The sequence below is a fragment of the Phalacrocorax aristotelis genome, chromosome 4 (assembly GCF_949628215.1).
Source record: "Phalacrocorax aristotelis chromosome 4, bGulAri2.1, whole genome shotgun sequence".
NCBI classification, from domain to species: domain Eukaryota; kingdom Metazoa; phylum Chordata; class Aves; order Suliformes; family Phalacrocoracidae; genus Phalacrocorax; species Phalacrocorax aristotelis.
This window is the reverse complement of record NC_134279.1, coordinates 1,360,340-1,382,183: the sequence shown is the minus strand read 5'-3', so window position 1 is coordinate 1,382,183 and position 21,844 is coordinate 1,360,340. Positions and strand designations below refer to the sequence as shown.

Sequence of the window (21,844 nt, the reverse complement as noted above, 5' to 3'; positions counted from 1 at the left end):
CAGTGTCACAGCAAAAAGGAAGGGGAAGAGAAGCGGCACAAACGGAAAGAGAAGTCACACTGCAAGAAAGGTTGTTTTAAGTGAATTTATTTTGCAAAGAGGGCTACAGAGCCTGAAGCAAGCAATACGTCCTGTACGCGAAGGTCTAATCTGTCAGTTAGTTAACAGGCTTTAACCTCCTTGTTTCAATTTGTAGTACTCCAGAAAAAGTTACCAAAATCAAATACGCTAAAGACAAGGCAGGATTTCTGGTGCTTGACCTTAAACGCAATAACACCGAAGGACCAACAGCATGAGTGGCAGCCCACTAATCCGGTGAGCTTCACCAGCCCCTGTGATGGGCTAGGTCTTACAGGTGGTGCAGCAGGACAAAGGAGGGGAGCACAGGTCGCTAACACTAGACTTCCCTGGAGCCCCTGCATTTGACACACAGGGAGATCTGTTTAGCAGACCTAGACTGCAAAGAAAAGTAAAGCTTTCTCCTGTGTTGGCATGCTAAGACTACCAACACCCACACGGACAAGTCCTCCTGGGACACACATCAATTAATTTCCAACGCTGGGGCCACGCAAAGCGCCCAGGGCGTTTTCCACCCACACGCCACTCTGGCACAGAACACGCGGCACATGTGTCCTCACAAGCCTAGAGATGAACGGGACAGACAGAGGTGCTGCCAGAAAAGCGGTGAGAAAAGTTGTTTCATTCCCAGCCAAGTGACTCAGACGAACCAAAGGACAGAGGAATTGGTTGCCAACTTACAGCAGCACGTAGGCGTGCGTGGCCTGGGCGTGCTCCCACCTGCGCTGGAAGAGGTTATCCTGTCTCCTGTGCCGACACGCTCGTACACCCACAGGGTGAACACTCCTGAAGACAAGGGCTCAAGGAAAAACTGCCAATTCGTATCAAACCAAGGGGCCACACTAAACACCTAAGAGGGGCTAAAAAGAAGGGAGAAGCCAGACATCATACATTAACCTTCTCGTTCCCTCAAATTAAAACAATTTGAAAGGGATCCCTTTAGCTAAACAAATTATGGTCTGTGTTACACCGTGTACGTCTTCTCAATGGATGTCAGCGAAGAGGCATGGCTGGGGAACAATATAATATTTCAATACTGTGTCAAAAATTGCCTGGTTCCCATGAAACAAGTCATTCTTCGCTATGTCTTGATAGTCGTGAATTTATGAAGCCTTTCAAAAATAACAAGGTCTGGATTACGTATATAGTCAGAAATGAGGTTAAGACATACACTTTTGGCAAAATATACCCACACAGGAAATAATCTCCAGGTCAAACAGAAGTTCATGTATTATTTTGATATAATTAGTCATTTGCAGTGGCTGAAAGAGCAATTCTTACCATCAGCCTTCCAGGCATAGCCAAATAATGTTAAATCATTTGCAGTGATGAAGCTAACGACTTGGATTTCCATCCTGTATTGCCTCCAGGCTACATATACCAGAAAACATTTGCTGAATATACAGATAATGAAGTTTTGTGTAACACACCTGATGCCATGCCTTAGGTTTTGAGGCACAGATTCAGCAGCAAGTGCCAATTGTCATACCGTCGCAAGCGCTTTCCAGAGAACACCTTCCACTCTCTTCAGTGAGCATCCAAGCAGACCCTAAAACCCAAATACAAAACTCTGCTCTGCTTCAGTAAGCCTCAAGCTGTAGCACTCCAGCCAAGGGCTCTCACGTGAATTAGGCCGGATCTGGCCCATTCTACCATCATATGCAGAGTAAACTCAGTCTAATTTAGCAAGAGGAGCTGAGCATAATCCGAGTTCAAAGCACTTGGAATGCCATTCACACACACACAAGGGGCAGGGAACTGCTGTTGAGTTTTGTGCTCAATATTTGCAAGAATCATCAAATAAATTCTGTGAAAGTGAGTTTTCTTGGGGAATCTGCAGTTAACTAACTGAACAACTTGGAAAAGTTGAAATGGTTTTGGCCTTCAAAGGATAATTCTGTGCATTCAACCACAAAGCAATTACTGGAAGACGAGGAGGAAAGGACTCAGGGATTTTAATGAAAACTAAACAAAGCAAACCTATAAAAATGAACCAGACAGTGTTGCATTTTTGGCATTTAAAACAATGCTTTCACCCTTTTATTTTTAAATCGAGTCATTACAAGTTCTTGTTCTTCAGAGCAGGGAAGTACTCCTCATTTCCCAAGAGGCGGAAGGTTCTGCTGCTAGGGCAGAACAGGTGCCACCCGGCACCCTGACAGCACCTCTGCTGCTGCTGTGGGCGAACGCGCTCAGTGGATCAATAAACACAACCTGCATCTTGCACCCCGGGAGTGTTCCGTGATACGCATCAACCAACCTCCACACCAGCCGGACTCTTCGTTATTAGCGATACAGAAAGGGACTCCCTGTGGAGGAGATGTTTCAAGGGCAATCTGTGACCACCTCAGTTTAACAATCTGGAGAGAGTAAGGGGTTAAAAGAACTAGGATTTTTTTTTTACATTAGTATACACTCACACACACAAATCCACCTCTGTTATATTTGTTTATTTTGGTCTTTAGACACAGCTGTTTACAGGAAGGCAGTGAAGAGCTGCACCAGCCACCCTTCATTCTCCAACGCTCATCTTTTGTGTTTTTCTTCCATTTCCGTGAGAGGCCAAAAGAGCGTGTGAGATAAGGGCGGACTTACAAGCCTTTACTGAACACAGTAAGTAGCAGGCTCAGCCCTACAAAGACAGAACTAAGCTAGATACAGATAAAGCTTTTGCAAACAGCGAAACAGTTGAGCCCCTGCTCAGTGCACCAGGAAGTTTAAGTTGGGAGACCCCAGGAGTGGAACGTAGGCCTAGCGTACGAAAGGGCCCGGGCACAACTGACCATCTCTCCAGCGTATAGTCTAAACCTTATTTTTCCTGGCTGTGCAGATAAATGGCTTGAATAATGAGGGTTCAACAACCTGCAGGTTAGAGAGAAACTCGTACTGCGTGGCTTTCTGGGAGATGGATCTACAGAAGCTACAGAAACAATAACAAGTTGCAACTTATCTCATTATCAAGTTTCCAAATTCCTTTTCTTCCCCCCCCCCACTTTCTTTTTCATTCTTTTGATTTTATTTAGGCAAGAAACATCCTAGGGCTCCCTCTTCAGATATTTACGATGCTGCAAATAACATCCCATTTACCAGCAAAGGCTGCTTTGCAAAAAACGTGGTAGTTACAAAGATTGTCCTTTACATGCTAGCCTATTTGCAGTTATTAAAGGAATGCTGCTTCCCACTGCCACTTCGAGTTCTCCTCGGCCCAGCCCGTGCCCCAGCTGACCAGCAAAAACCCCGAAAGCTGTAACATCATAAAATTTGGCCTCGATTCTCAGCTAAGGTAAAATGGGATAATTACGTTGCCTTCAGCAGAACCAGTTTACACAAGCTGGGACTGTCACTCGTCATAATTAGTATACATTTCTTCAGAACATCATTTGATCCCTTCTGTAAAATTAAACCAACCACTCAGCCAGGGCTGTTGGTTTTGCAGGATGCTTAAGGAGCACAGCCTAGCTCCCCAAAACCGACGTCAAGGCAACCCACAGAGATGACTCGCTCCTCTGGGGCGAGGGGGAAGTGCTGGAAACTTGTTCTTGCCGCCACCAAGTGGCTCTGCACACCGGGTCAGAGATACCAGAGCTGGAGAACTGATCATGTCCCACGTAGCACCTGAACACGCACCAGACGGTGCTGAGCTTACCTACTTGCCATAGGCTCCCCAGCACGAGTAAAGAGTCCATTACCAAAGGAACTCATGAGGCCTGTGGTGATGTGGGTCTCTAACAGAGAGAAACACTGGTGAGGAGGAAGGGGGAAATCACCAACTCATGTTTCAGAAGTGTTGCTGCATCCTTTCTTCTCCAGGCAGGAGACCCCTGGACCAAAACAAGACATATTGAAAAATACCTGATCAGAAAAAGGGTAGCCACCTTCCTTTCATAATACTTGCATCTAAAAACACAAACAACTTTATCTTTAGAGAAGAGTTTATAATGTTCCAACATGCCTCTTATGCAACACATCCCAGTACTTGAAGTTACTTACACGGAAATAAACACCAAATATCATATCAGAGCAGCACAGGTATTTTTGAAGACAAACCTTCTTACTAGTTGGGAAAAAGCCAAGTTGTTCTAGGTGCATGAACTGCCCATGAACATTAGCCTTTTTAGAGTGAATGCACAGGATTTAACACAAATGATACTCTACAGCTATTAAAAGAATAGTATATATAACTGAATCCTGTAAGCACACTACCGAAGTTACCAGAAAACAGCACTGTTAAAATTCAAGAAAAAGAATTGAAGTATCAATACAATTGTGAAGAAATCAACCTAAGGGAAAGGGGGATTCACAAATTCTGCTCTCATTAGTAGGTGGAGAAACAAAATATCTCAGCTCTGAGCAGGCAGGTTTGCACTTTATTGGCCTAGTTTCAGAATGAAAACCAATAACTGAAACCTACCATGAACATACACCAACCTAACACAGACCCCCTCACCAAAAGCCAGTAAATATTATGAAAAAGAAACACACACTCAACACTAACTCACCTCTCTGCCATGTAACACACAGAGCCCAAGAGCTCCACAAGAACAACGGCCTAGGCAGTTCAAGAGTGCACCGAGCACCCGCAGCGACCACCCCAGCTGATGGCAACTCACACCTCCACGCCCTGAGAGCCAGCAGCTGCTCCTAGCTCTAGCTTCACCTTGAAAGACACTTTCTCAGAAGTTCTGGAAACACCTGGGTCCTCAATAGTTGTAAAACTGAATCAATCACCATGGCTTCCGTACTTTGAAGAACAACAGAAACTTTTAATGAGGGATCTAAGCTCTTCCTCAGATCTCATTTCTACTGTTAGCCATGCTCTTTCTTTCCAGTTACCTACTATACAGACATTTCCCTCCTGCAGATAGAGTGTTCACTGTAAATAGGCAGATTGCCACCTGAAGAGCAGCAAGTATTTTCAAAGAAAAGTGACAAGTGCTTAATCATCCTGCTGAGTGTGGAAAAATTTAATTTAAAGGATTTTCAATGTAGCAGCCAGGTGCAGCTTCCCGGAATGCTCAGGACAACATATCGCACATACATAATCTCTGAAACACACTCTGCTGGGCCAAAGGAGAACCTGCTGTACAAAGCCTCTGACATCAGTGTCTCAGCTGTTTCTGCAGCTCCACCTCCAGTAATACACCCCCACCTCCTTTATCCTTCCAGATTACAGTAACAGGGCCGTATTGAGGCGTTATTCTGAAAAAGAGAGGATCAATCTGCTTCTTTCCCTGCTGCTTCTGGGGAAAATGTAGAAATATGGTCTGTAACCTCCAGACCTTTCTTTCAGGTAGATTCTCTATTTCCTGTGGGGCTTTTTAGTTAACATTGTGACAGAGTTTATTTGTGTCTTCCTCAACAGATGTAGTTTCACCTTAGACTTCAGATCTCCGGCTCTGGCAGCCGTGCTCCCACCTTCCCCCTCGGAATCCTTTCTCCTTTTGATACCATCTCATGTGATAACGAGCACGCCTCATCGCCTTCCTGCAGCGTGGAGCGGGCAGTATTGCCATTTTTCTCTCCAAAGAAATAAAGCGCTGTCTGTGCCTCTTCCTTCAGACCAAACACATGTATCCTTGCCCACCTACCTCTTTGTTACCAACACCTGTGGCTCTCTAAAGCTGTTCTCTCAAAAATGTTGTCATTTTTATTATGCTGATGCTCACAGCAAGCTTTTTAAAACGCCAGTAAAATAACAGTATTAACTGAAATTTCCCCTTCGTTCTACCGGTTTGGAGTTGATTTCGTTTCCACGTTTGGAGACATTTTGATGGTAATTGTTAATGCTGCAACAATATCGTAGCGGGTACTTAATTCAGCCTTTTCACCCATGACACCTTGGGAGCTGGAGCAAGACATAGCTGGTACAGCAAGGCAGGATACAAAAATATCAGGTTAACAGCTGGACTTGGGATTTTCCAGTCAACAATGTGTTACGAAGGCATCTCCTGCGCAGCAGTCACCTTTGAACAACTCTGTAAGTCGATGAGCTCAGTATGCACAATAAAAAGGCCAAGGAGTGTTTAAACTTCTTGTTTGAAGTGTGATAAGTTTAAAATGTCTAAATTTTAGGGGGGAAAAAAGCATCTCCAAGGTCCGTCCTTTGCAACAAGCTGGTCAGTTCCTCATACTGAGCAAATAATGGCATGTCTAATTATTGTGGGAATATTCCAAAAGGGCTAATGTTATATATGACTGTAAAAGGGTTTTGATTAACCAGAAATCGTCTGGGAGAGCATAAAAGTAACTCTTTGCGCCTAATTCTTTCTGCCTTTCACAGCTGGACCAAACTCACCCCCGGCCCCTGCCAAAATCTGACAGTATGAATTGGAGAACAATAATATATGTGATTTTATCGGTGAGCCTTACTGTAGTCAAAGCCCTGCCTAGAAGTTATCGGGACATAGGTAAGAATATATCTCCTGTTTTTACTCTATTCTTTTCTATAATACTGATGGCTGCAACTTCGCAAGCGCGGTTATTTGGTATGTCACTGTGCCACCGCCACATGGTGGTAAGCATGGGCATTTGCTTACGGGTAAAAGGTACACAATAAAACTGTATCTGCATAAATGTGAGTTGATCAGCCTTAGCTGTGTTGCTGCGTAAGGGCTTGAGAATCTACGTAGCGCAGGACAGCCCCTGATTACTCAGAGGAAGTCTGTTGAAGGGTAATTTAACACACAGGGATGTGGTTGCACGACTGATTTTAGGTACTCCAGCAACTGCTTTAGGACAGGCTGTGGTTGTTCCAGCCTCCCTCCACAGTCCATGAGGAAGCAAGGCAGAGACGTGCCAAGAGGGACGCTACCTCCAGTGGCTATTCAGAGCAGCCAGGTAACGCCGTTGCCCTGTGTTATCCTTCAGAGGGGCCGTACTCTCTCCTCACTGACTATGGAAGGAGCCGACAAGGACCACGCTAAGGCTGAGCGCCTAAAATGAGACAGCTGAAAACCTCTCATACTACACGGTTCAGATGCTTCTCTTGCAGTACATACTGTTATCATTAGTCACCTTTTTTTCATCTTTATAACTACCAAATGCACTAAATGCCCCAAAAGTGTAAATTGGAACCGATGTTTGTGTTATTTACCTCACGTTATCATCTCAGCTGACACCCCAGCATTACTGGGAGGGAGAGGCTGGCTTATTTCTTTGACCCTTTTACACCGATCTCAGCCCTACTGACACAAGGGTGAGATAGTAACGTCTTGACCTGTGAGCAGGCCCCTTGTTTTAAAACTATCCTCTCAGAATATTCTCTGACAAACAAGGAACTCAAGAAATTATTGCATTTAGGTTTGCCCATTAATGAAGGCCTAGTGGCAAAGGAAAAATATTTGCACGGGATCTTCACATAGATTAAACACACTTGTTTTCCTCTGGGCCGGTTCCCAAGATGGGCAGAAGGATGCAGCTCTGTGAATTTTTGAGGAGCTTTGCCTACCAACATAGTCCTCAACTTATCCCATGTTTTCTGCACAGAAAATCCTTCAGCTGTAGCTAAAGAGCAGTCAAGCACGCCTTTAAATAGCTGAGGCGAGGTTAAAAGGTGTTTTGTAAGGTGCATATTTAGTCACGTGACGCGCATCATCGAAGCAGCTGAACGCCCTCCAGGTTTGAGCGTATTCCTCCCCGCAACACTTGACCTAGGCAGGGAAGTTAGCTTGGCCCTATTATATCGTAGGGGAGAAAGAAATAGCTTCTCAATCTCATGCTTAAGTAAAAGAGGAAGTTCAACCTCATGCCTTCCTACTCCCAGTGCTAGTACCCCAGGCTCCAAACTGTTGTCTTCCTCCAAGACTCCAGTACGAAAAAAAACCCCAACCCACCAAAGGTATTTGATGAAGCACTTAGTAAACACTTTTTATTCAAATTTTCTTGTTTTTCAGAGGAAAAAAACAGCATTGGCCAACGTTTTTCTCAGCTGCAGGAGAAGAATTTTAAAGCCATGTAAGTTGTCCAGATAAAACGTCTACCTGAAAATTTCCATGCCCTGAGCATCCTTGTGTCACTTGGGAATGAACGCGTACTGTGTGGCAAACGCTCACCCGCTCCGCCCACCCGCGCCAACTCAGCCCGGGGCGATATGGGTCCTCTTACTGCCTCGCCTCTACAAGTCATATAATTAGTTTTTAGGTAGCCAGCAACAGATTTAACGCTGTGTGTTCTTCTCTAGTGCCATGATCATGTTTGCTCAGTACGTGCAAGGAGGCACGTTTGGCAAAGCAGTTAAAATGGCCGAAGCTGTGACAGACCTTGCCAGAAGCTGTGCCGCTGCAGCCAGAGACAGCCCCGAGTGCCTGAAGCCTTTGGTAAGCGTGCTCGTGCTTCCAACGCAGCAAACATTTTCACAAGTGACTTGTAATTTCAGAGACCTGGTATGTGTTTTTCCGAAGAGGAATGAGTACCTTGTTAAGAAATGTGCCTTTATTGACTCCTCCGTTCTCCAGGCTCCCATCTATAAAGCATTTCAAGCTAGATGGAGGAAAACAAAGCCCCTCTCTGCCTGCCCACCCCCAATATCACAGCATCTTTTGAAATCCTTGACCTCTATCTTTCTAAAACATGTTCAGGAAGTTGTGCTTTTATGGCTGGTGTAACAACACTCAGGAGAAGCCAAATTCGGTGTTTCCAGCAAATATGATGGCTACAGGCATCAACTCCACTCCATTAACTCTCATCGCTGGTTTTTGATGGCATCTGCTTCAACCCTCTTTCAGAGCTGACAGATTGAACCATGAAACATGAATGTCAGTCTGTGTTACGATGCATGTCTGATTTGTTAGCCACACTGAAACAAACCCTGAATTAAAAGACTTCCCCGCTGAGGCGTGGCTGACAGCTGAACCTGAGCACTGCTACTTGATGAACAAGAAACAAGGCCCTTTTCATTGGACAAAACTGACTGTAATTAGAAAAGCATTGATCCTGCTACGCTGCGAACTGCGGTCTGCAAATCAAACACTTATCTCGATTCTTATCAAGAAAAAGGGTCTGAATATCGTTTAAGGTCAGAGTGTTTGAAAAACCCTTCCACTTCCAAGTCTGTCTTGGCGTAACAGTAGGTAGGAGCCCGAGAAGTCATCACTTATAGGTTTTAGAGGTCAGTCTGGTTTTCACTGCAGTCAAAGCAGGAGGTAATAAAGAGAGAAACTGAGTTTATGCAAGTCAAGGCTCGTAGGTCTAAAGTAGCCTCCTCAGAAAGCTCCCAGGAGTAAAATGGACTCCTCACACAAAGCAACTTTTTTCTCATTTTTCACAGGACAGGATTTTCCTCGATACAATATGCCAGGAGGAAAATCTTCCTAAGTTTACTGACTGCTGTGCTAAAAAGGATCCTGAAAGAAATGACTGCTTCCTCTCCCTTAAAAATTCATCGAGAGGGTTCATTTCTCCTTTCGAAAGGCCAAATGTTGAAGCTGCCTGCAAGAATCATTCACAGCATCAGCATTCATTAACAGGATAGTAAGTAAATAAATAATCGATTCATTGCCTAGCTATGGTGGTTACAAGCCTAAAGTCAACAAATGCAGCATCAACCAAAACTTCAGTCTAAGGTTCTCCATAATCTCGTACTTCTTTTTTCCTCCTAAGGCAAATGGTCTGCATAATTCATCTAGCTGTAACTGTCATTATGTGAAGCCTCTTCTGCCACCTCCTGCTTTGGCTATAGCTCCAAATGACAATTTATTTTGGTCTATGTAAAAGGCTCGTCTGAAACCAAGGGCATCCCGTTAGCCTTTAAAAGGCAAGCGTATGTTCTGCTGCCTCTAAGCCAGAACTGGCAGGAAATGAGGCTTCAATTTCCAGGAAAACATCAGCCCCGTCAGAATTTTTCCAAGATAAACACGGCACTATACAGCTCGTCTTCATGACGGGAGAACAATCGCTTTTAGTAGTTATCATTTAATATATGGAAGATGCTGCCCCCTGCGTGTAAGGGCTTGCTTGGAAACTAAATGCATTTCTCTCTTGGTTTTAGTTTTATCTATGAGGTTTCCAGAAGACATCCTTTCCTCTACGCCCCGACTATCCTTTCTGTCGCTCTCCGGTATGACGAGATGATGCAGAACTGCTGTGGAAGTGCTGAAGGCCACACTCATAACCTGGAGGAATGCTTTCGGAGCCAGGTATGCCACCGCAGGGCTGTAGTCTATGAATGTGCAACCAGGGACTTTCCTATAGCTAAACAAATCCTGAAGCAGAGAGATCAGCTGTTTCTTTTTCAGCATCTGAACCTGATACTACAATTTTCCTTGTAAGGACAGGCTGAAATCATTCTTAAATGCTCTCTTCAACTATAACTTGACATCCTAAATAAAAACACGTGGCGGTGGGGTGGTGGGCAGAGGCAGCTGTACAGGGGGCCCGAGGCACTCCCCACGCCCCGATTCTGCCACCTGCACCGGGTCTGTCGAAAGGACACGAGAGAGGACGTGGTGCTGTGCGTAGTGCAGAAGTCTGGGGTGTGTTTTTCCTGTCGATAGACCCATGACACTTCCGCTCGGCCGCGCATTTGTGCTGCCGAGACAGGCCCCACACAGAACCGGCGTCAGAAGTTCAGAGCCAACTAGCTGGAACGGTGGAAAATAAGCACGGGCAACCTGCCCTTGCTGAATGGCTGAGTATGCCTTTCACGCAGCTTAGCTGGGCTGCAAGGGGTGGCATAGTTTAACATTAGCTCATGGTAATGCAAAGCCAGTCACGTAGCTCCCAGATGATGATTTCTTCCCCTACGCTAAAAACACTGAACTATTGTCTAAAAGGGTTCGGGTTTCTTTTCACAGAACACTTGATTAATAAACACCAGTGACTAAATAGCAAGCACAACAGGTAGTTCATAGTGCAGCTTAGACAGCAATTTTCTTTCGCTGGTAAAAAAACCCTGTTCAAACAACCGTCGCCGCAGTAGTTTTAGCATAAAGCGTTGAATTTTCTTCCACTTTCACGGTCTGCAACTTCCTTCTACCAGGCACCAGAGGTGGTGAAGCCAGTAAGAGAAGATGGGCTGAGGCAGGAACACACATGCGGAATCTTGAAGAAGTTTGGAGAAAGGACCTTAAAAGCTCTGTGAGTCTTCCCCATGTTTATCCTTATTTTGAAATAAAGGGTGGATGTCGCGTGTTAGCCGTGGGTGGCTCCCCAGCTGCACGCGGCACGGTGACCCCGAATGCCAGCCACGTCCTTTTTGTGTGCCGGTCACTACTAGCATCTAACAGGGAATATAGATGAGGAGTACAAATTTATGCAGGACAGCAGTCACCGGTTCCTTACAAACTGCCATTAGCTTTCAAAATCTAAACCCAAAGGCTGAAACTAACACACCTCTCTGTGACCAAAGTTAGAGTGATTGTAAGCAAAATGCAACTCACCTCCCTCACCCGTTTCTGACACAAGGTTGCTCCTGTGATTTCATGCTCCCCTACCACGTGGCTTTCCACCTTCTCACACTGCGACTCACCAGCACCCGTAGGTAACCCTGAAAATCTCAGCTATTGGCTTCAAGGGACGTTTGTTGGTTAGCTTCAGTGGGAGCAGGGAGAGGCCATTCCTGCGCAGTGTGGATACCCCCTCCGCAGGAGAACGATGATAGCTGTCACAGTTTCACCCTGTGAATATCAGCAGTAACTGTTTTTCTTTGTTGTAGGAAACTTGCTCAGATAAGCCAAAAATTCCCAAAAGCTGATTTTGTTACTGTTACCAAACTTGTGACGGATATCACTAACATGCACAAGGACTGCTGTCGGGGAGATATGCTGGAGTGTATGCACGACAGGGTAAAACTCATTTAATGCTTGTTTGCAGACATCAAATGCTTTTTTGTTATTGTTGTGTAAAGATTTTTTTCCCCTCCCGTGCTGTCCTGATTGCTCTCCAGAACTGGAGTTTAACTTCAGTCTAAAAAGGTGCTTGATGTTCCCATTTGACTTTTGCTGGTGTGACGCCATCAACAAGGGCAGAAAGATCACTTTGTGACTAAAACGACCTAACACTGCCTTCAGCAGATTTGGTTGCAGCTCCCAGCTCTGCCATATCATGTCTGTACAGCTTTCGGCAAGACACAGTATCTGCCTGTCCTCCGTTCTCTACCTTCTAAGATGCCACATCCATTTGTCTCACCGCTTGTCTGTGGCGGGTAGCAAGACAGCTGCCTTCTTGGGATCGCTGGTTACCTGGGAGCACCTATCAAACGGCAGGCAAGGGGCGGCAGCAAACAGATCAACAAGACTTCAGCCTTCTTCCTTGTTCTGCCAGGTGCCTGCGGCACAGCTTGGGCCAGCCACCTCTTCTCTTCGGGGGTCACCTCCTCTGTCTGTAACACGGACATAAAAACACTGATTCATAAAAAAAAGACCAGAACCTGGTAAAATGTCTTTCCTTCTCCTTTTTGCTTTACAGGAAGAGATTCTATACTACGTCTGCACCAACCAAGACATCCTCTCAAGTAAAATCAAGAAGTGCTGCGAAAAGCCTCTCTTACAAAGAAGTGAATGCATAGTTCATGCAGAAAATGATGACAGACCTGCAGGCTTGTCGCCCCACGTCAGGGAGTTTATAGAAGACAAAGGAATATGTGAACGTTTTGCCCAGGAAAAAGACGCGCACTTAGCCAGGTATCGTGGGTCGCCTTCTGCTCTTCAATTTTGCTGTTTCAATACTTGGGTTAAAAGGTGACAGTTTGGACATTAAAGCCCAGCTCATCAGCCTCATGTTTGTCTGTCTGTCAGCACGTAGGCACGGGATGCTGAGCAGGCTGATGTTAGTGCAACGCCGCTCAACCCTAGGAGGTATGGAACAGGAACAAAGGCAGAACAGGGCACAACTGTTATTTTGGAGACAAAAATTGAAGAAATGTGTGTGAAATTTCGGCACTATCAGTTCTGATCTCAGGCCCAAAATACAGCTCTGGTGCACTTTGAAGTGGGAATTCAAAAACACTTGTTTAAGTCAGCCTCGCGACTTGATTCAAACAGGGTCAATCCATTTCTGTTCCAGCTGTGTTCCTTTGTGCAACAAAGCCCGGATCCTACCTGTAGTAAACTTGGGCAAGAATGCCACAGGCTGTAACAGAAACAGCATCAAGCCCCAGAGGGAGACAATTCACTTCAAATAACATACATCACTTCCATTTATGAAAAGTGCAGCTAATCAGTTGGGCACGACGGCTGTGGAGGGTGGCTGCTTCCGCACAGCGTGTCTCCCCAGTGTCTGCTGAGACACGGCTCTGTAACTGGAACTTATTTCTGTATCATTCAGATAGTATGAAAAAAAGGGGGCAAAACCCAAAGCCACACAAGGCTCTAAGCTTGACCCAGGCTAACCCTGAGCTGGGACTGTTACATGCAAGGCTGTGCTCAGCCAGCCACATTTCATTCAGGTTCAGTCCCGGGCTGAGATGCTGTGAAAATCTCTCTGTTCCGCCAGACATCAGCCAAAACCACCCTGAGAGCACCCCTGCTGTCCTTCCCATCCCTGACCTCCTGGGGGCACTTGTTTGGTTTATCTCTAATTCCCGATACCCCACATATTGCAGGTTTCTGTATGAATACTCCAGGAGACACCCTGAGTTCTCTGCCCAAATGCTTTTAAGAATCGGTAAAGGATACGAGGACCTGCTGAAAGAGTGCTGCAAACCTGGTGCTCCGGCTGACTGCTGCAGCAGAGGGGTGGGTGCCGTTGTGCTTCACACAGCGTGCTGACCGATTCCAGCACGTGACCATGTGGCTGGGTCTGGTGAAGCAGTGAATATCCCTGCTCCAAGTCTAGAGCCAGTATCCACAGCTCCTGCAACGAGCCTAGCAAATATTACATGGCCCGACTGACTCCCATATGGAAAAAGCACCAGAGCCTTCACCATCTTCAGTTGCGAAGCAGTGTAATATGGATAGATGGATGCCGGGAAAGGAACAGAGCTAACATTTCCGTGAGCCCCGCTCCCTTTTGGCCTCCCTAGCAGTGCCGATCACCCTCTTGTAAATGTAAAAGGCGCTTATGGTTGTTGCCGCAGATAAAGACAGCGGCATTGTAAGTACCTGAAGTTGGGAGCCACCCTGTGCCTCTGACCTACCCTTCCTCCAGTGATAAAAAAGTTAAATGTTTCAGGGTGGTTGAAGGTGGCCATTTATCACCTTCAGGCAGTTTAGAGAGGTTTCAGACAGATTAGGACATTCTAATGCAATGAAAAATGGGTAGTGTACATACCAGGTGACAGGTCACTGTAGATATCCGGGCCTTATCACGAGGCAATAGGGCTTTCTGCATTCCCCCTGATCCAGAGACTCCTCAAATTTATTTATTTTTTCAGGAGGAAGAACTGAAGAAACATATTCATGAAACTGAAAGTGTCATGAAGACAAGCTGTGACATTTACAAGGCGAAAGGAGACTACTATTTCCAAAACGAGTATTACTTTTTAATATGCTTACATTACTCCTGTACCAGCCGGGCGCAACTCGGCTGGAGTAAAGCCACACATGTCAAAAAAAAGCTAGGCTACAAGGCACCACTTGAATATTTGGACCAATATATTAATGGCTTTTAGGATTTTTTAATCAGCTTCTCCAAGACAAGGTTCTGGCCTCTCACGAGTTGTCCCCTTAAGCCAGCTCAGGAAGCAGCAAAGTGAAACCTTGATCAAGCTCCTGTCCGTGTTTGCTGTGATGTTCTTGCTTTATAGCTGCATTTTCAGCTGCGAGCTCTAACTTGAGAGACATAAATCTGGCCAAAAGACAGGTACTGAGTCGTTTGCAAAAGACTTCGCCGCACCCAGCTCCCGCAGCAGATGTAAACATGAAGAATTGTAACAAACATCTGACTACAGCAGGCAGAGCAAAACGCGGCTACCTGAGCCCTGTGCTGTGCCTAAGTGCAACGCGCAGGCACGAGCTTCCCGCAGGAGCTTCGGCCCTGATTTGCGACGTTAATGAGCACGTGCCTGACTTGGAGCGTGTGAGCCGTCTCAGTGAAACCTCTAAACTGCTCGCGTACTCCAAGTTAGGCTTCAGCAAGCCTTCTTTTGAGAGATATAGCAGGCTTTTTGCACTCCCAAGCACGTTTGGTCTTTAAAAGACATTTGGAACTAGAGGTTTCCAAAAAACCTGGTGGGCTGCTTCTGCCTGTTGTATCAGTTGTTAAGGTTTTCCTGGCCATGATGGTTAATAAGCACAGTTTCAGTAAAAGAAAAAACAAGTGAACTACCATCTGGTAAGAGAGCCCGCCAATGTGTAACTGGCAAAGTTATCACTAATTTTACTTGTTTAGCCTGGTAAGAGACTGGTCAGAAATAGGGGAGAGCACAAAGAGGACCCTTACACTTGCCTACCTGAGTTTATAAACACCAAGCTTAGTCCTGCCCTTGGCCTCCTGAGCGTTCTGTGGGGCTTGGCTGGAGCTTTACACATGCGAAGGTAGTGGCTTGCTCACTGCTGCCTGGTGGAACAAAAACACCAGTATCAAAAAAATTATCATTTCAGGCTTCTCATGAGCTTCACCAAGAAGATGCCTCAGCTGACATCTGCAGAGCTGATAAAATTCACCAAGCAAATGACTACAATTGGCTCCAAATGCTGCCAGTTAAGCCAGGACAAGCTACTGCCTTGCGCCGAGGAAAACGTGAGTATGTTTCTTCCGTACCTTGGTCCTACTTTTTTCTTGAAACTGTGCCACAAATTCTGCTGCCAGCAGGGTCCGAGAGCTTGGAGTAAAGGTAAATGAGGGAAATGTTCGCTGAGCCATACAGCTGGCCCAAAGATGTACTTCCAGATACATGCCTCAACTACGCCTAACTCAGCGTCACTGAATTAATGTTTGAATTAATCTACAGGAGGATCAGGCATTGCCGGGCTAGTGCTAGGCAGTTAACAGTTACGCAGCGCAGGCAGCCCGACCCTGTTCCCTCTGAAGCTAATGATGCCTTGGCTGAGTTCATCCTACCTAGGTGCCTGAAGCCGTAGTGCTCCACGGAAAGGGTCAATTTTGTGTAACAACTCCGTAAGAATTCTCCAGGTCCGTAAACCAAAGTGCTTAAAAAGCTTCGGCCTGTCCTCCAACCCCCCATTTGTGCTTCACCACCTTTACAAGAACAGCCAAACATACCCACAGAAATCCTGCTGATGGAAACAAAGCACACGCAAGCATGGCTTTATCAACAAACCCCATCGCTTCTGTGCACAAAGAACAGTTCCTAAAACTGCATATACATACTGCGGCTGCAAATCTGAGCCATTTTTGCAACGGCAAAAATCAGCATTCAGTAGAAATATGAACTGTTGTCTATCTTACAAACCAGGTTTAATTTCAATTCTCAATTATTTTTTATACCTTTAGTCAGAGCAGCATGTTTTCCAGGGATGATTGAAAATGAAAAAATAATGTAAAATTTTTTTTTTCAACTGTCTTGGTAAAGCTGGATCTTGTGCTTGGAGAAATATGCAGAAGACACCTGACTGACCCTATAAACGCAGGAGTTTGCCACTGCTGTAGCAGCTCCTACGCTCTCAGGAGGCCATGCATGGGGAAACTAGAAATCGATGAGAATTACGTGCCCTTATCGTTGACCCCTGGGCTGTTCACTTTCCACGAAGACTTGTGTACAACTGAAGAGGAGACGTTACAGCACAAGAAGCAGGAGTAAGACATACCTGGTTTACTCTGTTTACCCTCTGTTTCTTGTTCTTATCCTGGCAGCATTCGCCCTTCCCTTGTCCACTCTGTCTGGCCTTCTCGTTGTGCAATGTGCCGTGGAAAACCAGCCATAGCCCCCCTCAACCCCTCTTCAAAGCTCCTTTTCTTACCTCTCACGCTACTCCCAGTTTCTTCTGGTATCTGGTTCAACCTGCATTTACCTGCCTTAGGTGAGAAGGTGGTCATTTTTAGAGGTGGGTAGCTCCCCTGGGACGTACGCCACCAGCATGGAAGCAAGAGGCATCCAAAGTTAGGCCTGGTAAACGTGCCCTCCCGCTGTCTTCTATGGGAGCGGCACAAGGCACTGCATAAAAGATACCAGAAAAACGAGGAAGCTACTGCCTGAGCTACTGCATGACCTTTATGGCTTAATTAGGGCTCATTTCCCAGAACAGGAAAGCCCAGGCATTTTTTCTTACCCCACACACTCCTTCACTCTGAAAAGCTGGTGTTTGGTTGCCTTGGTCAGAGAAAACTTGCATGCTGGCCCCTACTCCACTGTCGCTGCAAGGAAAAAACCCTCCCTGGCCCTTAACTTGTGCTGTGGCAAAGCCATGCCATCCTGGACCCTCCAGAGCTGTGCACAACACAGAAACCATCTGCACGGTTTATTCATGGATGCTCACGGTGGAGCGGCTCCAAAAACGAGTGCTGATACTCTATTTCCCAAGGGAACGGGGCGCGTCTTTGCTCCCTGATGCAAATCCCTACCTGGGTGGTGAATAAAAATGAAAAAACTGTAGAAAGGAAGCGGGCAGTGACCGAAGAGGGACTGTGCAGGAGTAGCATTTGAGAAGCGTTGCGTAGGGTGTGTGCTCACCCCCCAGCTTCACGGGGCGTGCTTCGCTTTTCTTGCAGAATGCTCGTCAACCTCATCAAGTACAAGCCCCAGATCACACAGGAACAGCTGACCTCCGTCACAGCGGCCTTCGCTGCCATGAGGGAACAGTGCTGCAAAGACGACAACCGCGAGGCATGCTTTGTGAAAGAGGTATCGTCACTGTTCTCACCCACACATTCCCAATCAAAGCAGAAACGGGGGCGGGGGGGTACCCAGGAGCGACAATGTCACCATTAAGCAGCCAAACCAAAGCGTGACTAGCCGGAATCCCTGCAGTTACATTTCCAAAGACACTCTTCATTGCCTGCGCAAGTAGATGTGTGTACCAGCCGAATGATCGCTGGGGAACTCACCTAATCAGCGTTGTGTTTATGTGCAGCAGTGTATAGACACAGAGCTCAGCTACAGCTATTGCTTCTGGGGAGCCACTGGTACTTGCGCTGTTGAGGATACGGGTGAACATTGTTCCCTGGTTAGTTCTTAACTGAATTTCTCCTGAAAAGTTCTTCTGCAATAGGGAGAGAAAAGGTATATTCAAATTCTAGATCAAAGCATTTTCCCTATTTGTTCTCCCGACCTCTGTTTTCCTCTTGCCTTTCCTACGTTATTTGAGCTCACTGAACTCCATACCATGGAGCTCCTTCGGCTACTCTTTACCCTCCAGTAAATCTGCTGCTGGCTACTTCTCCTCTCTCTCTCTCTACGATATATTCCTTAACTGAACGTTAACACACCATCCACGACCCTTGAGCCTTGCTCTCTTTCCCTAAGTCTTTGCCTTGCTTTGCTTTAAATGGTAAAATACAGAAAATTCTCTTTTATTAATATTTCCACCTCTGATTACGCCCAGACAGCATGCCTACAAAGAAGCGTTCCACTACATCTCCCTACTAGAACTGTATTTCAGTACTTTTCCGAAAAATACCAAATCTTCTAAGGCAAACTGAGTTGAAAAGGGAAAGCAAAACCTGTATTCGACTTAGGGATATATATGCACTCGGCGTATACGGTGTTTGTACATAACTCACAGAGATTATAAAACATTACCTACGGCTGCCACGCTCAGTTAACTTGTTCCCAAGTACATCATCCTCCTGACTGTACTGCTCATCGGTATTTTGCTTTTTTTCCCAGGGTCCAGAACTTATAAAAAGAAGTGAAAAACTGTTGTCGGCATAAAGAGCTTGCGTAACGTATTGCAAGGTACTTCTGAATTACAGGAAGTCACACAAACCTAACAGCGAGCGTCTCTTTTCCGAATGTTCCTGAGGTATAAACAGGAACATATTGTTTGTCATAGCAGAGAAAACCTCCTGGTGGCTCTTTACTCACAAATCTAATGACGGGTTACACCTGCCACAGTTCTGCCACTCTTATCTGCTGCTGGGGGCAAGGTAACACAGGTGCCTCAGAATAAAACGTCAAATTTCCACATAGATTCTGCTGAGCTGTGGAACTGTAAAGCCTGGTCTGCTCGCAGAGCTCAGCTTACCCCAAAATTAAACATGGTTATCTGTTTTATTCAGATGGGGGAGAAACCCGTATGCAAGCTTCGCCTCTGGCTTCCACCACTTTGATTCAAAATTATTAAGGATACAAAAAATCTAATCGAAAAAAAATAACCTCAAGCCATTTTAAGTGCAGAGAGAGGGTGCATCACCTAAAAGAAACTGACCAAAAGATTAAGTTAAATGGATGGAAATTCAGGGCTTAGACGTGGCCACCATCTTATGTTACAGAATATTATCTCTTATACCAAATAGTCACAGACACCAAGGAAAAAAAAAGTTATTTTAAATCTTAAGGTTTCAAAGCATAAACATAAATGAAATCAAGTTAAGAAAATCTGCCTCTAACTGCCTCTAAATTATTTTTCAATCACCAAATAATTGTTTTTGCATTTTTATAGCACTGTCCTTGAGATACAACTCACTGATGTGGGCTGCTCTAAGGGAGTTGCCTTTAAGCACAGAAAAAGATTACTTTGGGCATCCCAAAGAGGGTGAGAAAAAAGTGAAACGAGCGAAATGTCACAGAAAGGACAGATGAACTGCTGAAACGCCTGGTCAGCAGACGAGCGTTTGGGAAAGCAGCAGAAGGCTGCCAGATTTACACTCCAGGTGGTTTGGCACAAAACCAGCTTTTGGGTTCTTGATTTGTTTTTACATTAAAAGAAGCGAGAAGGCATGTTAAAAATCATATGTCAAAGCCAGTATTCATAGCAAGAAGGTTTTTTCCCTGGAAACCTTTGACTCTAAAGCAGATACACACAGGTATCCGATTCTTTTGGTGGATGTCCCTAGTAGTAATTATTATAGGAGCATTTCAAAATATCTGTAAGGTAAAGAAGCATTGCCCAAACAAACATCTCATAAAATTCAAACCCAGCTTAAAGTATTGCAGTCAGAGAAGGTTTCAGAGTCAGCCTGAAGAGGTCGGCCAAAGGGAGTCCCACTGGAATCTATCCTGTATATGCTGCTAGGCAATATTTTGATTAAGGATATAAATAATGAGAAGAAAAAACGTTCGTTAGATTTGTGGCTGGCAGCAAGACAGAGACACACTGTTTCAACTCCCTTAGCGAAAACTAAAATGTCAAGATCATCTTGGCAAATTAAAGAAACAATCTAGAAAAAACCCAGCTATGTTCTATGAGGACAAATGCAAGATGTGACATAGGTACCATTAACCAGCTGCACCATTTCAGCACAAAAACCCCTCTTAATTAGAGAGTTACACAGATAACGCAGCTACAACAATCCACAAGCTGAGCAAGAGCCACCACGTGTTGCTGCTAATTCAAGTCTAACATCGCGCTTGCGGACCAGGGCATAGGCAGAAAAACAGATAAAACAAAAGCACGTTTCATGGTTTCATTTCCTCGCCTCCGGTAAGGCCTTTGCCAGAACACTAGGACAACTCTTGGGTACCTCACTTCCAGAGAGCATTTCACTGAGAAGAGAACAACAGTAACGGTCAACGAGCCAGAAAACACAGAAAGGCAGGCTAAAACAGATTGGGGTTGCCTGGTTTAAGAAGAAAGGCTGCAGGAGCTTGGAGATCTTCATATACCAAAAAATGACTGACCCCGGGCCAAAAAGCAGCCGGTCGGTACCCCGTAAGGGGAACAGAGCACCGGCATCAGCCAGCAGGGAATGGTGGGGAACCGAGAGACACCCACTAATATTTCACAGGCTTTACCCACGTATCAGTGATGTTCCCAACACCAAAACAAGGATTAGGTGGCCACCTTGGGCTTCTCTCAGCACTCTCATTAAGATTTTATGTTCTAACAAAGATCTCTCTTGTGGAATTTGGGGTAGGTTTGGGGGTTTCATTTGGTTTTCTTGGGTTGGGTTTGTTTTTGGTTTTTGTGTGTGTGGTTTTTTGTGGGTTTTTTTTGTTTTTTTGTTTTGTTTTTTTTCTTTAAATCCAGTGATGAGTTGGGATTTTTCTCCTGGGGTAGCTTGGTAGTACAAATTCAGCTAAGATATACTCTAATTAAATTACTGTCTTTATCATAAATGGCTTAGGCTCCGAAATCAAAAGCAATCCCTGTTTTGTCTGTCACCACTGTTTGCATTGCTGTGTTACCTTGAATATCCAATAATGTTGTGGAATAAATTCTTCCCGTCATTGTATCTGTGAGCAACACTTTATTTTAACAAGCAGAATATTCACAAAGAACTAACACCACAGTGGAGTCACAGCTGTATTTCACTAGCCCTTAAAACCCAGCAGACTCCAGATCATCTGTGCTATCTTCCATAGTTACTTTCAGCATCTTTCGATGCCAATTCAGCAGGACAAGTGAAATAAAGATGATTCAAGTATTTAACATCAGAGGGTAGCAAGAATTGCTCAATTCAGCAATTGTGTGCATACAGAGAGGGTTGGAGAGCTGGCTTGAGAACACTTTCTCTTATCCACATGGTCTGTGCCCTCGTTTCTCTTTTCATCTAGACTGAGAAATTATTAATAGTTTATATCCTGGTATTTTCATGCTGCACCCTCACACAACTACATGGCTGAAACAGGCAACTTCTGCTTGGGGTCGGGGAAAGGAACTGGACCTTGGCCTACTGCAGACTTACCTGAAATTTCACCTTACCTCCAGGTATAGCCTGTCACGTGTTAGGGTGGGTTTCACCCCTCCTAAAACTTGGCTAACATTTATTTGAATGGGTGCCCGGGGAATTTCTGTGACCCTTGTGTGCATACTTCTATGGCTTCAGGGAA

At 45.3% G+C, this 21,844-nt stretch overlaps 1 protein-coding gene across 2 annotated transcripts in view; it reads left to right on the top strand.

The window, feature by feature from the left end:
* The window catches only part of LOC142055920 (alpha-fetoprotein-like), a 32,225-nt gene extending 10,979 nt beyond the window's left edge, over window positions 1-21,246 (top strand). For both annotated transcript variants that reach the window (XM_075089958.1, XM_075089959.1), the window contains 14 exons: window positions 6,359-6,485; window positions 7,971-8,031; window positions 8,258-8,393; window positions 9,344-9,546; window positions 10,064-10,211; window positions 11,054-11,151; window positions 11,729-11,858; window positions 12,481-12,695; window positions 13,616-13,748; window positions 14,387-14,484; window positions 15,555-15,693; window positions 16,487-16,710; window positions 17,623-17,755; window positions 18,740-21,246. In XM_075089958.1, coding sequence (XP_074946059.1) covers window positions 6,359-6,485; window positions 7,971-8,031; window positions 8,258-8,393; window positions 9,344-9,546; window positions 10,064-10,211; window positions 11,054-11,151; window positions 11,729-11,858; window positions 12,481-12,695; window positions 13,616-13,748; window positions 14,387-14,484; window positions 15,555-15,693; window positions 16,487-16,710; window positions 17,623-17,755; window positions 18,740-18,784 — 1,890 coding nt within the window. In that variant the 3' untranslated portion in view covers window positions 18,785-21,246. The remainder of the gene's footprint in view (window positions 1-6,358; window positions 6,486-7,970; window positions 8,032-8,257; window positions 8,394-9,343; window positions 9,547-10,063; window positions 10,212-11,053; window positions 11,152-11,728; window positions 11,859-12,480; window positions 12,696-13,615; window positions 13,749-14,386; window positions 14,485-15,554; window positions 15,694-16,486; window positions 16,711-17,622; window positions 17,756-18,739) is intronic.
* Window positions 21,247-21,844: the final 598 nt, after the last annotated feature.